Genomic DNA, 15,252 nt, shown 5'->3' on the forward strand with positions numbered 1-15,252 from the left:
GCTCAATTCTGATAAATGAGACCGTTGCAGAAATTTCTACCACTATACTTTTATATAAGTTTTCGAAGACTTCAATACTGAATACCCAGCTTCAGGAAAATCAATATAAATCAATAACTGATCAAAATCAATCAATATCTGATAGTTGGGGAGTCCAACAACACCTTGCACCCCTGCAGATCAGCTGTTTAAAGAGGATGCAGCTCTCACCAGAGCTAACCAAGCACGTTGTATAGTGGTTGTGCTTGATATTGTACCTCAGGCTCATTCACTGGAATAGGACTGAGCTGTGCCTAGGCCAATGAACATGATGCCACTGGCCTAGGAAAAGACTGCAGTGCTGCTCGTGGGGGTGCCAGGCGTCAGACCAACACCGATCAGATATCCATGACCTATTCTAAGGATATATCATCAATATATGAATCCCAGAAAAACACTTTAATTATTAAACAAAACTTTGTGATTTGAAAATGTTAAAGATTCTCTGTACTTTCACAAAATGTAATTTCATTTAATAGGGAATGGTGTAACTAGCAGATTTTCAAATCACTTCATTCAAAAACTACGCTTCCATCCAACTGAAAAACTTTGCAAAGTCATGGCCACTAGGGATCTCTCTTCTGCCTAATTTGCAGTCCACTCCCTGTTGACAAGCAACATCCATCCCAGAAGATTCACAGGAAGTGGGGGAGTGTGAGAGATAGCTGAGCTTCTGAGTCTGATAGCAGCACTGCCTATAGTATACAGTGCTTCTGAAGAGCTGAGAACCACCTATGTGTCTGTAAGTCTCTCTCCCTCCTTATCAGCTTTCTGAGCATCCTAAAAGAAAACACAAATAGTGGAAAGCAAGGGAAATGAGGTTACTGCATTCAGTAATGGCAGATTCAACAGAAGGGAGACACCTACAGCTTCTGAGTGAAATGCATCTAGCTGTGCAGCTAAAGCAAGGAATAATATGGCTGAAAGAGACTTTAGGCAAACCCAAAATACACCAATTCTTTCACAGTTTTGACTGTACAAAGAAGCACAGCCATTATGCAAACTTTTTTTTTTTAAACTCAGGTACGCTATAAGCATCTGATTTCCTACAATAGTATTAGAATATAATTGTAAGTAACTCTGCGCATGCATCAGACAACACTTATCTTTTCCCTAATTGTTGACTATTCCTAAATGCTTAGTGCAAGGAATCTTTATTCAGGGCATAACGGGGTCAATGACAGCGCTGGCATTGCTTTTGGGCTCAGCCATCTGCTGTTTCCAGCATTACAGCAATTTCTCTTTGAGAAAATAAATGGCTTGACATATCAAACATGAACTGGATATATCTAGCTTGTTCGGATCACGCAGCATCAATAAGGGAGCCCATAGCCCAGAGGTCGGTACTTACTGGTAATGCTGGCTTTTGTTTAGAGACTCATTTCCTGTCAATCCTGGAACGTGTCGAGGCTGTGACTGGACAGGGCTCTATACATGCCAACACTCTGCTGTTGCAACCTGCTAATGTTTTGTGGTTTTCCATTAGCAGTGTTTGAACAAGCACCTTCCGCACTGAACAGATCGCTTGGCAAGCCACAGGCTAGTAAAAGCCACCATACTCTGAGTCCTGCCCTTCTCTCGTGCCTGGGGCATGTTGCCAACAAGAGTGCAATCAACCTTGGCTGAGGGAGACCATGAAATTTCCAGCCTTCATTTTCTGCATTGGAAGTGGCTCCTGTAGGAGACATCACTAACGCCTGACAGATGAATTTAATTACACAAAGTGCAAGCCAATACATCTGGCACCTGTTTGGAAAGAGCATCTTCTCCCAGATGGACAATGGGGGTTTAGCTAAGCAAGCATGACTGCATAACAAACGAACGCGTCTTGCCACCGATAACACAGGTCAGAGAGGCTGCTGTTGCTTAAAGCCTGACGGAGGCACCATGGGGAGATGCCTTTTTTGTCTTTCTTAAATGACAAACCATTTTGCACCCAAATCCAATTATCCTATATCCTGGGCCTATTCATATGTGAGGCCTAAGGTAGCAGCATTAACCCCTGAGACAACGTACCACTTACACTGTCAAAATAAAATTGTGGGGTGGAGGAGCTGTCACATGAAGGCTACTATGGTCAGAAGATTCAGCATGCATTGTGACCTGAGCTAAATGACTCCAGGGAGAAGAAAGGGGTTCTATCTATCTATCTATCTATCTATCTATCTCATAACTATCTATGTATCTATGTATCTATCTATCTATCTATCTATCTATCTATCTATCTATCTATCTATCTATCGCCTAACTATCTATCTATCTAATATCTATCTCATAACTATCTATCTGTCCCATAACTATCTATCTATCTCATAACTATCTCTGTATCTATCTATCTCATAACTATCTATCTATCTATCTGTCCCATAACTATCTATCTATACCATATCTATCTAATATCTATCTATCTGTCCCATATCTATCTATATGTCCCATATCTATGTATCTGTATCTCTGTATCTATCTATCTATTTATCTGTATCTCTGTACCTATCTATCTATCTATCCATCTCTCTATCTATCTATCTTTTATCTGTATCTATCTATCTATCTATCTATCTATCTATCTATCTATCTATCCCATATCTATCTATCCCATAGCTATGTATCTGTATCTCTGTATCTATCTATCTATATCTCTGTACCTATCTATCTATTATATGTATCTAGCTAGCTATCTTTCTTTTATCTGTATCTATCTATCTATCTATCTTTTATATTTATCTATCTATCTAGTGAAGAAGGTAACAAGGCAGCACTCCGGTCTTCGGTGAAAAAAGTGGCTCTTTATTACACCCAATGCTAATGCAACGTTTCAGCGCATCTCAATGGAGCCTTTGTCAAGCAGTGAACACAGTGCTCTAAACTCACATATAAATAGGGCAGTGTACAGGATCTACAGGATTAACATCAATTTGTGAATAAACATGATTTAAGAAAATATCGTTCCATTTAAAAATCATTTCCTATAAAAGTATGGAATTCCTGTGATTCAGTAAAATGTATATCTATCTTATATCTATCTATCATTTATCTGATATCTATCTATCTATCTATCTATCTATCTATCTATCTATCTATCTATCTATCATCAATCTGATATCTATCTATCGCTCTATCTAATATCTATCTATCATTTATCTAATATCTATCTATCTATCTATCTATCTATCTATCTATCTCTCTATCTATCTAATATCTATCTATCATGTATCTAATATCTATCTATCTATCTATCTATCTATCTAATATCTATCTATCATCTATCTATCATCTATCTGATATCTATCCATCTATCTATCTAATATCTATCTATCATCTATCTGATATCTATCCATCTATCTATCTAATATCTATCTATCATCTATCTAATATATATCTGTCATCTATCTATCTAGACATATCTCTTCCTGTTGCCACAAATGAAGCCACCTAGCCACATGAAATGTTGACATGGTAAATGTTAGCCGTATTCTGGTTGGCAGACCACTAGTATTTAAAATCCTTATAATTCACCAGTAAAGGGTTGTCCAGAATAAAAAAAAAAGTATTCCCCCCCCCCAGAAACAGCATGTCCGTGGACTTTGGAGTTTAGCCGCATTCACTTACATGGGAAAGAGCTGCGATATCAGACACAGACAGGGTGCTGTTTCTGGACCGAGCAGATCCATTTTTTAGAATCCTAGACAACATAATCTATAAAGGGGTTGTCTCACTTCAGCAAGTGGCATTTATCATGTGGAGAAAGTTAAAGGAGTTCTGCAGTTTGTTTAAACTGATGATTTTTCCTCTGGATAGATCATCAGCATCTGACCGGCGGGGTCCGACACCCGGGACCCCCGCCGATCAGCTGGCCTGGGCGGGGCTAAGCTCTGTTCACTTGAATGGAGCTTAGCCGCACCCAGGCCATTGATACTAGTCGTGACGTCGCTGGGCCAGCGGTAAACAGTGAGAAGGCCGCAGCGCTGCTGGAGCTCGCTGCCTTCTCAAACAGCTGATCGGCGGGGGTCCCGGGTGTCGGACCCCCACTGATCAGATGCTGATGATCTATCCAGAGGATAGCTCATCAGTTAAAACAAACTGCAGAACCCCTTTAATGCAAGGCACTTACTAATGAATTGCTATTGTCCATATTGTCTCCTGTGCTGGCTTGATTCAGGGCCGGCCTTTGGGGTGTGCGGGCTGTGCGGCCGCACAGGGCGCCATAGCAACAGGGGCGCCGGGCGGCCGACAGCCCGCAATGTAATATGGGCAGGCGAGGCGGCACTTATGTTTTCTCCCCCCCCCCCCCCCTCCTGCTATATTCAGCAGGGGGCGCCCGGCGCCCGTTGCGGTTTAAAAAAAAAAAAAGTTACTTATATAAGTTGGGGGCGGCTGGCGGCGCCCCTCATTCTGCGCCGCCTGAGTGGCTGAGGCTGAGCGCTTGCCGCTCTAAAGAATCCTGCGCCTGTTAATGTAGCGTGGCCGAGCTCTGTTAGGTCCGCGGTACAGGAGCTTTTGTTTCCTGTACCCGGCCGGACTGACAGGAAGTGCTCACTTAGTGTGCACTTCCTTTCAGTCCGGCCGGGTACAGGAAACAAATGCTCCTGTACCGCGGACCTAACAGAGCTCGGCCACGCTACACTAGAGGTGGAGGTGGGAGTAGAAAGAGAGTGACAAGGGGGGAGGGGGGAGGAAAGAAAGAGAGTGACAAGGGGGGAGGGGGGAGGAAAGAAAGAGAGTGACAAGGGGGGAGGAAAGAAAGAGAGTGACAAGGGGGGAGGGGGGAGGAAAGAAAGAGAGTGACATGGGGGAGGAAAGAAAGAGAGTGACATGGGGGGGGAAAGAAAGAGAGTGACATGGGGGGGAAATAATGAGAGTGATGGGGGGGAAATAATGAGAGTGATGGGGGGGGGGGGAATAATGAGTGATGGGGGGGGGGGAATAATGAGTGATGGGGGGAATAATGAGTGATGGGGGGGGAATAATGAGTGATGGGGGGGGAATAATGCGTGATGGGGGGGGGGATAATGAGTGATGGGGGGGGGAATAATGAGTGAGGGGGGGGGAATAATGAGTGATGGGGGGGGAATAATGAGTGATGGGGGGGGAATAATGAGTGATGGGGGGGGGAATAATGAGTGATGGGGGGGGGGGAATAATGAGTGATGGGGGGGGGGAATAATGAGTGATGGGGGGGGGAATAATGAGTGATGGGGGGGAATAATGAGTGATGGGGGGGAATAATGAGTGATGGGGGGGGGAATAATGAGTGATGGGGGGGGGAATAATGAGTGATGGGGGGGGGAATAATGAGTGATGGGGGGGAATAATGAGTGATGGGGGGGGAAATAATGAGTGATGGGGGGGGGGGAAATAATGAGAGTGATGGGGGGGGGAATAATGAGTGATGGGGGGGGGGAATAATGAGTGATGGGGGGAATAATGAGTGATGGGGGGGGAATAATGAGTGATGGGGGGGGATAATGAGTGATGGGGGGGGAATAATGAGTGATGGGGGGGAATAATGAGTGATGGGGGGGGAATAATGAGTGATGGGGGGGGGAATAATGAGTGATGGGGGGGGGAATAATGAGTGATGGGGGGGGGAATAATGAGTGATGGGGGGGGGAATAATGAGTGATGGGGGGGGGAATAATGAGTGATGGGGGGGGGGAATAATGAGTGATGGGGGGGGGGAATAATGAGTGATGGGGGGGGGGAATAATGAGTGATGGGGGGGGAATAATGAGTGATGGGGGGGGGAAATAATGAGTGATGGGGGGGGGGGAAATAATGAGAGTGATGGGGGGGAATAATGAGAGTGATGGGGGGGGAAATAATGAGAGTGATGGGGGGGGGAATAATGAGCGTGACAAGGGAGGGCGGGTGGAATAATGAGAGTGACAAGGGAGAGGGGGATAATGAGAGTGACAAGGGAAGGGGGGGGGGGGGGAAAGAGTGACAAGAGAGGGAGGGGGGGGGGGAAGAGAGTGACAATGGAGTCCCCAGAGCCAGACTGCAGCCAGAGTCCAGATCATCTAATTGTCCTGGCGGTAAGTAGACAATGCAATATGTTTATTATTTAATTGTTTAGTTATTAATACTACATTGGAAACGAATTTTCTCAGCTGGACACCGGCCGACACTGCGCATGCGCTGGGAGCCTCACCAGCGGTTAGGGTAGGGAAAAAGCACTGGCCCGTACGTAATTTTTCCCTTCCCTAACCGCTGGTGAGGCTCCCGATGCATGCGCAGTGTCGGCCGGTGTTCAGCTGAGAACATCCATCCGATCACTGCGCCTGCGCATTGGCCCATAGTTTTTCCCTACCCTAACCGCCGGCGAGGCTCCTGGCGCATGCGCACTCTGCTGTGAAATTTCCCTAACCTGTCGTTGTGCGCCTGCGCGGCACACCTCCTCACGTCATGTCCGGTGCGACCGGAAGTGACGAGGGTAGGGAAATCTCACGAACTAGGGAAGTATAACATTACACCGGCCTTTGGGGTGTGAGGGCTGGTAACTACTTGGTTGGATAGTCAGCCAGCCTATGCCATGATGCCAGCAACAAGCAGTGTTTTTTTTTTTTTGGGGGGGGGGGGGGGGCGCCACAAGGTTATCTCGCACAGGGCGCCTGAACACCTAAGGCCGGCCCTGGCTTGATTCATTTTTCTATCACATTATACACTGATTGGATCCAGAGATTATGGCAGCAAAGGAGGCAATATGGCCAATCAGAATACATTAGTAAGTGCCTTGTATTAACCTTATCTACATGATAAATGCCATTTACTGAAGTGAGACAACCCCTTTCATAATAAGTCATAGCTCTAAAACATAATAAAAATATAAAGTCTACCCAGTTAGGCTACTTTCACACTAGCGATTTTTGCGGATCCGTCATGGATCTGCAAAAACGTTTCCATTCCAATAATACAACGGCATGCATCCATCATGAACGGATCCGGTTGTATTATGTCTTCTATAGCCTATTATGTCTTCTATGACAGATCCGTCTTGAACACCATTGAAAGTCAATGGGGGACCGATCTGCTTTCTATTATGCCAGATTGTGTCCGAGAAAACGGATCCGTACCCATTAACTTACATTGTGTGCCAGGACGGATCAGTTTGGCTCTGCTTCTGGTGTCCTCCTCCAGAGCGGAATGGAGACTGATCGGAGCCAAACTGATGCATTGTAAGCAGATCTTTTTCCATTCAGAATGCATTGGGGCAAAACTGATCCGTTTTGGATCGCTTGTGAGAGCTCTGAACGGATCTCACAAACAGAAAGCCTAAACGCTAGTGTGAAAGTAGTCTTAGTCTACCAATGTTCATTTTCTTCTTACTTCTTTAATAGACAATACTACCATAAGTCCCAACCCTGTTACCATGGAGGTTCCTGGGATCCCCCTATTACCTTTACTACCTCAAAAACTCTTGATGTAGGAACAAAATAATAGATTGTTTTCCAAGCATCTAGTTAAAATCAGTTTTCCATCCCTAATGTAAAAGTGACAGGTCTTGCTGTTGCCTAAACCTGGCCCCAAGCAGGTACCCAAGAAGTCCTATGGTATTTGGGTTGGAAAGCCTTGCTATAAAATAATGCAAATATTGCATTACGGAAAGTTACCGATCACAGACAGTCAAGGTTGTGCTTACCATATAGTAAAGTGATGTCCCAGTGGACCGGTTACCTCTGTGAAATCTTGATTCAAATGTTAAAGGAGCCGAATGCAGTTAAAGAGTGGCTACCATTTCATGTTTTTCCATGATTTTACCCATGCCCCGGACAGCGCTGTACATAAGATAAAAAAGGCATCCAACCTGCGCTCCTCAGCTCCCTTCTAGTGCTGAAGGCCTGGTCCTGCCTGGTAAGGTCCCTTGGGTGTAAACTTACGGAGGAGTCACATGTGTCACTGAGGCCAATCTCTGGCCTCAGTGGTGATGTGTCCTCATGTCATACATCACTGCTGGGTCACGTGCCGCTTAGGGAAACATCACTGATGAAGCCAATGACTGGCCATAGTGGGGCATCTGAACCCATCCATAGGTTTAGCTGCCAGGGACTGGAAGGAGCAGGATTGGACCTTCAGCACTGGAACGGAGCTGCAGGAAGCAGGTGAATGCCTTTTTTATATACCTGAGGCATACCGTAGGTAAAATTGTGGTAGAAACTAGACAAACCCTTCAAGTTATAAAGGCTGGGAAGTTCAGTTTCCATAAGGGATGAGATCCATTAAACTGTGCTTATGCTGCATGAATCTATATGTCTTATACATACATGTTATACAGTAGCTGGTTTTGATGTAAAGTGGTCTAGAAATCAGAGACGTTTCTAATCCATCAATTATAGAGTCATTTCCAATCATCACCTACCGCAAACATAATGACAGTGTTGCTGATCAGAAAATCCTGTTGATCCCTCTATTATATCTGTACTCGGAGCACATTGCATAGTCCTGCATGGAGCATATCCCATTAAATGTCACCCTACTTTATATTGCTAAATCCAACCACCATTGTTTCTACTGTGTCCAGGCTTCAGACTTGTTATAATAATTGAGTAGCACATGAGGTGGGGACGAGATCTTCACACATTTAATGAACCTGCATCTGTATAAAGGGCCGGCTTCATGTTTAAAGGAGGACAGAAGAGCGCAATACCCCTAAAGCACCTCATTCACACAAGCAGTACCTTGCTCTGTACTGATAAGAGGCAAGATACCAGAAAAAAACCACCTGAGGATAGGGTACTCTTCCCTTTCGACGAGTCGTTAGCTGGTTAAAGATAGTTGTCTTTCCTTTGGAGGAGAGCTAATTAGCATACCTTTCCCACGGAACCTTGTCTGAAATTAAGTCTCCATACACCAGCTTCATCTCTTCATTGAGAAGCAATGGTCCTATCTAGCATATCTCATTCAGTCAACCAGTACCCTGCTCTGTTCTGATGAAGGACAAGAACCCAAAACAGCCTTCTGCAGATGGGTAGCTCTTTCCTGAAAGTAAGTCCCCATAGACCAGCTGCATCTCTTCAGTGAGAAACAGTACCCCCACACACACTTACACACACCTGATCTGTATCTAAGATGCCTCATTCAGTCAACCAGTACACTGCTCTGATCTGATAAAGGAGAAGAACCCCAAAACAGCTGTCTGCAGGTGGGTAGCTCTTTCCTGAAAGTAAGTCTCCATAGACCAGCTGCATCTCTTCAGTGAGAAACAGTACCCCCCCACACACACATGATCAGTATCTAAGATGCCTCATTCAGTCAACCAGTACCCTGCTCTGTTCTGATAAAGGAGAAGAACCCCAAAACAGCTGTCTGCAGATGGGTAGCTCTTGCCTGAAAGTAAGTCTCCATAGACCAGCTTCATCTCTTAATTGAGAAGCAATGGTCCTATCTAGCATATCTCATTCAGTCAACCAGTACCCTGCTCTGTTCTGATGAAGGACAAGAACCCAAAACAGCTGTCTGCAGATGGTTAGCTCTTTCCTGAAAGTAAGTCTCCATAGACCAGCTGCATCTCTTCAGTGAGAAACAGTACCCCCACACACACACCTGATCTGTATCTAAGATGCCTCATTCAGTCAACCAGTACCTTGCTCTGTTCTGATAAAGGAGAAGAACCCCAAAACAGCTGTCTGCAGATGAGTAGCTCTTTCCTGAAAATAACTCTCCGTAGACTAGCTGCATCTCTTCAGTGAGAAGTGGTATCCCCCCACATGCTACATTTAACACACCTCCTTTAGCTAACCAGCACCCATGGGCAAGAACCCCAAAACAGCTGTCTGCAGATGGGTAGCTCTTTCCTGAAAATAACTCTCCGTAGACTAGCTGCATCTCTTCAGTGAGAAGTGGTATCCCCCCACATGCTACATTTAACACACCTCCTTTAGCTAACCAGCACCCATGGGCAAGAACCCCAAAACAGCTGTCTGCAGATGGGTAGCTCTTTCCTGAAAGTAAGTCCCCATAGACCAGCTGCATCTCTTCAGTGAGAAGCAGTACCCCCCCCCCCACACACACACCTGATCTGTATCTAAGATGCCTCATTCAGTCAACCTGTACCCTGCTCTGTTCCGATAAAGGACAAGAACCCAAAAACAGCTGTCTGCAGATGGGTAGCTCTTGCCTGAAAATAAGTCTCCGTAGACCAGCTGCATCTCTTCAGTGAGAAGTGGTATCCCCTCACATGCTACATTTAACACACCTCCTTTAGCTAACCAGCACCCATGGGCAAGAATCACAAAACAGCTGTCTGATGTGTCCCTCTTCCTTTCACAAATCTCCCTGGTTTGGCTGGTATGAGATAGTCTTCTTTCTTTTGGAGGAGAGCTAATTTGCAGCAGTTGAGCATTAATGGGACAGAGGACATGCTGCTGTCCACGTCTGTGAGAATGAACAGCTATGACATTCAGCATTTACCCTGCTCACAGAATCTATTGGCAGCAGAGCTGGAAGATTTCCATCCTTACAGTTTCACTTCTTCCCCTTCAACTATACTTCAAAGCAGAGTCACGCCATCTGAAGTCATTTCCAGGTACGGTGGACCTGGGGTTTACAGGGCTGACTAGCCCATTGCTATGTAATGGGTTCAGTTCAAGACTATCATCCCTTTATCGTGAGCAGAGACTGTAGAATCAGTGGCTTGATCTTCAAGAAACAACCAAATACAGCCTACCCTAGACCATTCGGTCTTGAAGGGCTCTCTGACACAGCGCTCTGATCTTGCAATTACCATCCAGCACAGAACATGTCATTCTCCTTCTCTAATTGAATCTCTCCACATGCAATATGTTACTTGAATCAGCGCCTCATCCGCATGCTTCTGCTCTACATCTGCACGGAGAAATCTAGAGATGTTCCTCTTTATATGCCTGGCTCTTCACAAACAATTTCATTTTTTAAGGTCATTTTTTTTCAGGCTTTTTACAAAATGGCTGCAACTTGTTTTTTTTTCTTTCATTCTTGCATGTTAAAGAATGGGCTGCGTGGGTGACCTCCTCTTTTTCATTATTCCAACTGCATGGTAGTAATGTTTTAACCCCTCTGTAGCTGTAATCGCCATTATTTCAATGTATCCCAATGTCTCGTCATTCCCTTGGGCTTCCATAGAGTTTAATGAACTGTGATTGATATCTGAAGGAGCTAGAAGGACCGCGGTGAGGTTTTAACCAGCTGTTACTAGGCACATGATGGGATACTGATTAGGACTGTGCAAAGCTTCATTTGGCCTCCAATGCTATAACACGTTTCTCCAAAGGAAAACTGCAGGGTACCTACCAATCATTGGCAAGCAGAGCTAGCTATTCTCCAGGAAAACCTTAATCCAGTCACATCTAAAGGTGAATGGGTGTAGTGGTGGCTCATATTGTATGCCCTGGGTGTCTCAACAAAAAACATCAAATTTATGAACTGATAAAAAAGACTGGATTTTCTATGAAAACAAAAACATCTGAGGGAATCTCTGAGAGCTTCCTTGGCTCAGTCTCTGAAAATCCTACAAGAAAGTTGAGGACAGACAGTCTCACCCAAGTCAGATGTGCCTATCAACAGGGTTTGTACTCCATCTACCCACCACTCCCCATCAGGAGGAACATCATCGCTATCTAGACTCAGTATGGAGGATCCTTCTTGTAGTTTACTATTTAGTGTCGTATGATGGCCAGCAAGGGGCCACATTTTATTTAGGAAGCTGGTCCATTCACTTAGTCGTTCTTTTTTCTCTGGTTTCTTCTTGATTAAATCACTTCCATCTGTTACTCAGCCTCCAATTATGGAAACTCGGCATGGCACTGATAGAGTCAGCTTGACACAGGACCTCCTTAGGAAGCAATGCAGTACAGTATAGACAAAACATATCTCTCGCCCTGCCCTTTTATCAATGGCACAAGAGCCTCCAGCAACATGTGGTCACAAAAGTCTGTCAGAAGGATCTCTTGATATCCGGTTTCTGACCAGTGACTTCCCCACAATATCCAGGAACATTTTAGGTTCTCTCAAGTATATCTTCATATTTAGCTGACTATATCAAGTTGTAGGAGTTTCTGCCACTTGTCTATGCCACTGTGCTCCTTCTACAAATGCTCCAGACAATTTTTTTTAAGGTGTACAAGCTTTAAAAATGAATTTTAGGCTTTCAGTATTTCTTTTGAAGTACTCTCATAAAGATCCTGCATGGCATGCCATTGAAAGGGCGGACGATTTCAAAATTTATGACCTGCCTTGTCTTTCTGATACGAAATAAAAACTCGAGGGAAATCAACGTATTAACCCTTGGATGCCAGTTATCACCTGTGGGCATGGGCAAATTATCATTCTTGTTTCCGATGGAGACAATTATGACGGGACAGGTTTGATTTCATAGCAGGGAAAATCCAGGTGAGGTCAGTTGTGGTCTTCAGGATGTGGTAGTCACGTTATGCCCAATCTACCAAGAGCTGTCTGGGCATGTTGGGTCTTGGTCTAGAGTATTCGGCGACACAGGTCTCTTAGGTGATAAAAGATTAATGAACTCCAGGACCACAGCCTGAATGACATTTGTTGTGACCTACATTACACGGTTCTGGCCAGACTACATGGAGGAATAATTAATTTGATCTTAGGGCAGACTACAAGGGTGCTAATCTTTAACCACGCTTTAACCTCTACCCTTGAGGATGGTGATACATTCTGAATTTATGAATTTTACTTCACCATATCTAAAAAGAAAATCACTGTAAAGAACCCACTAGTGCAGAGCCTTTCAGCGTCTATCCACAGGCACAGCCCAGGAACGTACCCCCTGCGGGTACTGAGCAGCGCTGGCATTAATTACATGATATTCCCAGGTAATACTGTGCACTAGACACATACAACCATATAAAGTATCAGTCCTAATACTACATGGACCTTTCCTATAATCAGTAGCATCTGGAAGAGGAGGATTACAGCATCAGTCAGTGGTTCTGAAAAACATCTATAGGCTGATGGTGAAGGGCTTATTGTTTCCTTAGTCAGGGGCCTGAGGGCAGCAGCCCAATTTCAGGATGTGATCCCATCTCTGAACTTTCAACGTGCCACCTTTTGTCAGTGAAATTGTCTCTGTGATGTGCTGAAGATGAATTGCTTGGTAATAACTCAGGGCATCTTGATGTTAATGAGAAGTAGGCAGTGCGGGAACATATCCTAAATTCAGCGTGCCCTCTAGTATACTCACAAAGCATCTTATCAGGATGACCGCACAGCTAGATCATCCTCATGAGGCTTCATGTAATCAGAGAGATGAGTGGGAGAAGTGGACTACCTGCACAGCCGCCATAGGCAGGACAGGGGTATGGATGGCTTCATAGGGTTAAAATGGTAACTTTCCTCCAGAACAGCACTTACCTGGGGCCGCGCAATGGTGCCCAAAAACTACAGCTGCATGCTCACAAAGGGAGGCGAGATTCTACATGGATGTGTTATGGAGTCATAGATAGATATCATATAGATAGATAGATAATAGATAGATAGATAGATATGATATAGATAGATATTAGATAGATAATAGATAGATGTATAGATAGATAGATAAATAGATGTATAGATAGATAGATGATAGATGTATAGCTAGATAGATAGATAATAGATAGATAGATGTATAGATAGATAATAGATAGCTAGATGATAGATAGCTAATAGATAGATATGATATAGATAGATAATAGATAGATAGATAATAGTTAGATATATGATAGATAGACAATAGATAGATAGATAGAAGATAGATAATAGATAGATAGATAGATAGATGATAGATAGATAGATAGATAGATGATAGATGATAGATAGATAGATAGATAGCTAGATACAGATTAAACTATTTATATTGTAATTATATCCATTATAAGAAGACTGATTCAAGTTACATAATAAGAAAACACAAAGATAGATAGATATAAGTGACAGATGCAGATGAGTGATAGATGATAGATAGACAGATATAGAAACATATAGATCTAGAGAGATAGAAATAGATGATAAATAGATAGAATGATATATATATATATTGGATAGATAGCTAATATATAGATAGATATGATGGATGGATGGATGATAGATACATTAGATAATAGATATAGAGAAGAGATAGATAGGGGATAGATAGATAACATAGATAGATAGATAATATCTAGATAGATAATTAGATCGATATGATATAGACAGATATGTAGATAATAGATATGATATTAGGCTGCAGACAGATATGATATAGATAATAGATATTAGGCAGATGCTGCTGTGTGTATGTCACCCTGTGGGTGCTTGCTCCCGCCGTCTGATTTAACCCTTTGTCCCCCGCTCCCAGAATGGTGTCTGCAGGACCCGGCTGCACGGGCGAAGGAGATCTGCCACATCCCTTTCCTAAACTTGGCTTTGCCCCCTTGCCCTCGCCTTCACACCTAGGAACCATCTGATGCCAGGCTCCCGCCATGTGCCGGTCACTTACCACTCCGCGGTTGAGGTCCTCGGCTGTCGGGGTCGGTGCGGCCGTAGATTCCCTCAGAGCCAGCAGCAGAGCGATCAGAAACATCTCCCGAGGCCAAGAGCAGTCCGTGGAGAAGACCCAGCACATCCCTCGTCCTCAGCCCTGGGTGCCCCCTCCTCACATCTCAGCAGCTCGCGCCCACACTCCCGGCTGCTGACGCCATAACAGGTCCATGGTCACCTCTGGCCACATCCAAGGAAGTTTTGCAAGATTGAGCACAACAGGTCAAAGTGTAGATTTCAGCACCTGGGAGAGCTCCACACACTTGCTGAGGAGCAGGAGCAGGATGGTGCAGCCTGGGGTGGAGGAGACCACCTCCCTAGTGAGGGGTCAGGTCCTCAGCAGTGGTCGCCCAAGCCTCCTCAGCTCTGGAGCTCAGAGGACTCTGTGCTGTGCTGAGTTGGGTATGGAGAAGGAGGAGTTGTGTGTGGGAAGGGAGGCTCAGCAGCCTATGAGGGCAGCTGGGAGAGGCTTGCAGAAAAGGAGGGCGTCCTAATTAATATTTTGTGTGGATTCAAAGCAAGCAAGGAGCTGATAAGCTGCTGCCATCCAAGTGGACGACAGAGGGCAGAGTTGAGCCCTGCAGGACAATTTCCTTCTTAGACCTGAGGTAAGATCCCTGGGCATTGCCTGAGAGATATCACATTGTTCCACATCAGATGTGGTCTCTGTTCTAGCTACATTTGATCTCCAGCATGAAAACTTCTTTAAAAGCGTATTTA

The 15,252-nt window shown here is 44.5% G+C and overlaps 1 protein-coding gene across 1 annotated transcript in view; it reads right to left on the bottom strand.

Annotated features, from left to right (window-relative positions):
* Positions 1-14,882, bottom strand: part of MMP17 (matrix metallopeptidase 17) — a 177,947-nt gene extending 163,065 nt beyond the window's left edge. Inside the window, exon 1 of the mRNA XM_044290098.1 lies at positions 14,492-14,882. Within this exon, the coding sequence (XP_044146033.1) occupies positions 14,492-14,617 (126 nt within the window). The 5' untranslated portion in view covers positions 14,618-14,882. The remainder of the gene's footprint in view (positions 1-14,491) is intronic.
* Between the last annotated feature and the right edge of the window lie 370 nt (positions 14,883-15,252).

The sequence above is a fragment of the Bufo gargarizans genome, chromosome 1, assembly GCF_014858855.1.
Source record: "Bufo gargarizans isolate SCDJY-AF-19 chromosome 1, ASM1485885v1, whole genome shotgun sequence".
NCBI classification, from domain to species: Eukaryota; Metazoa; Chordata; class Amphibia; order Anura; family Bufonidae; genus Bufo; species Bufo gargarizans.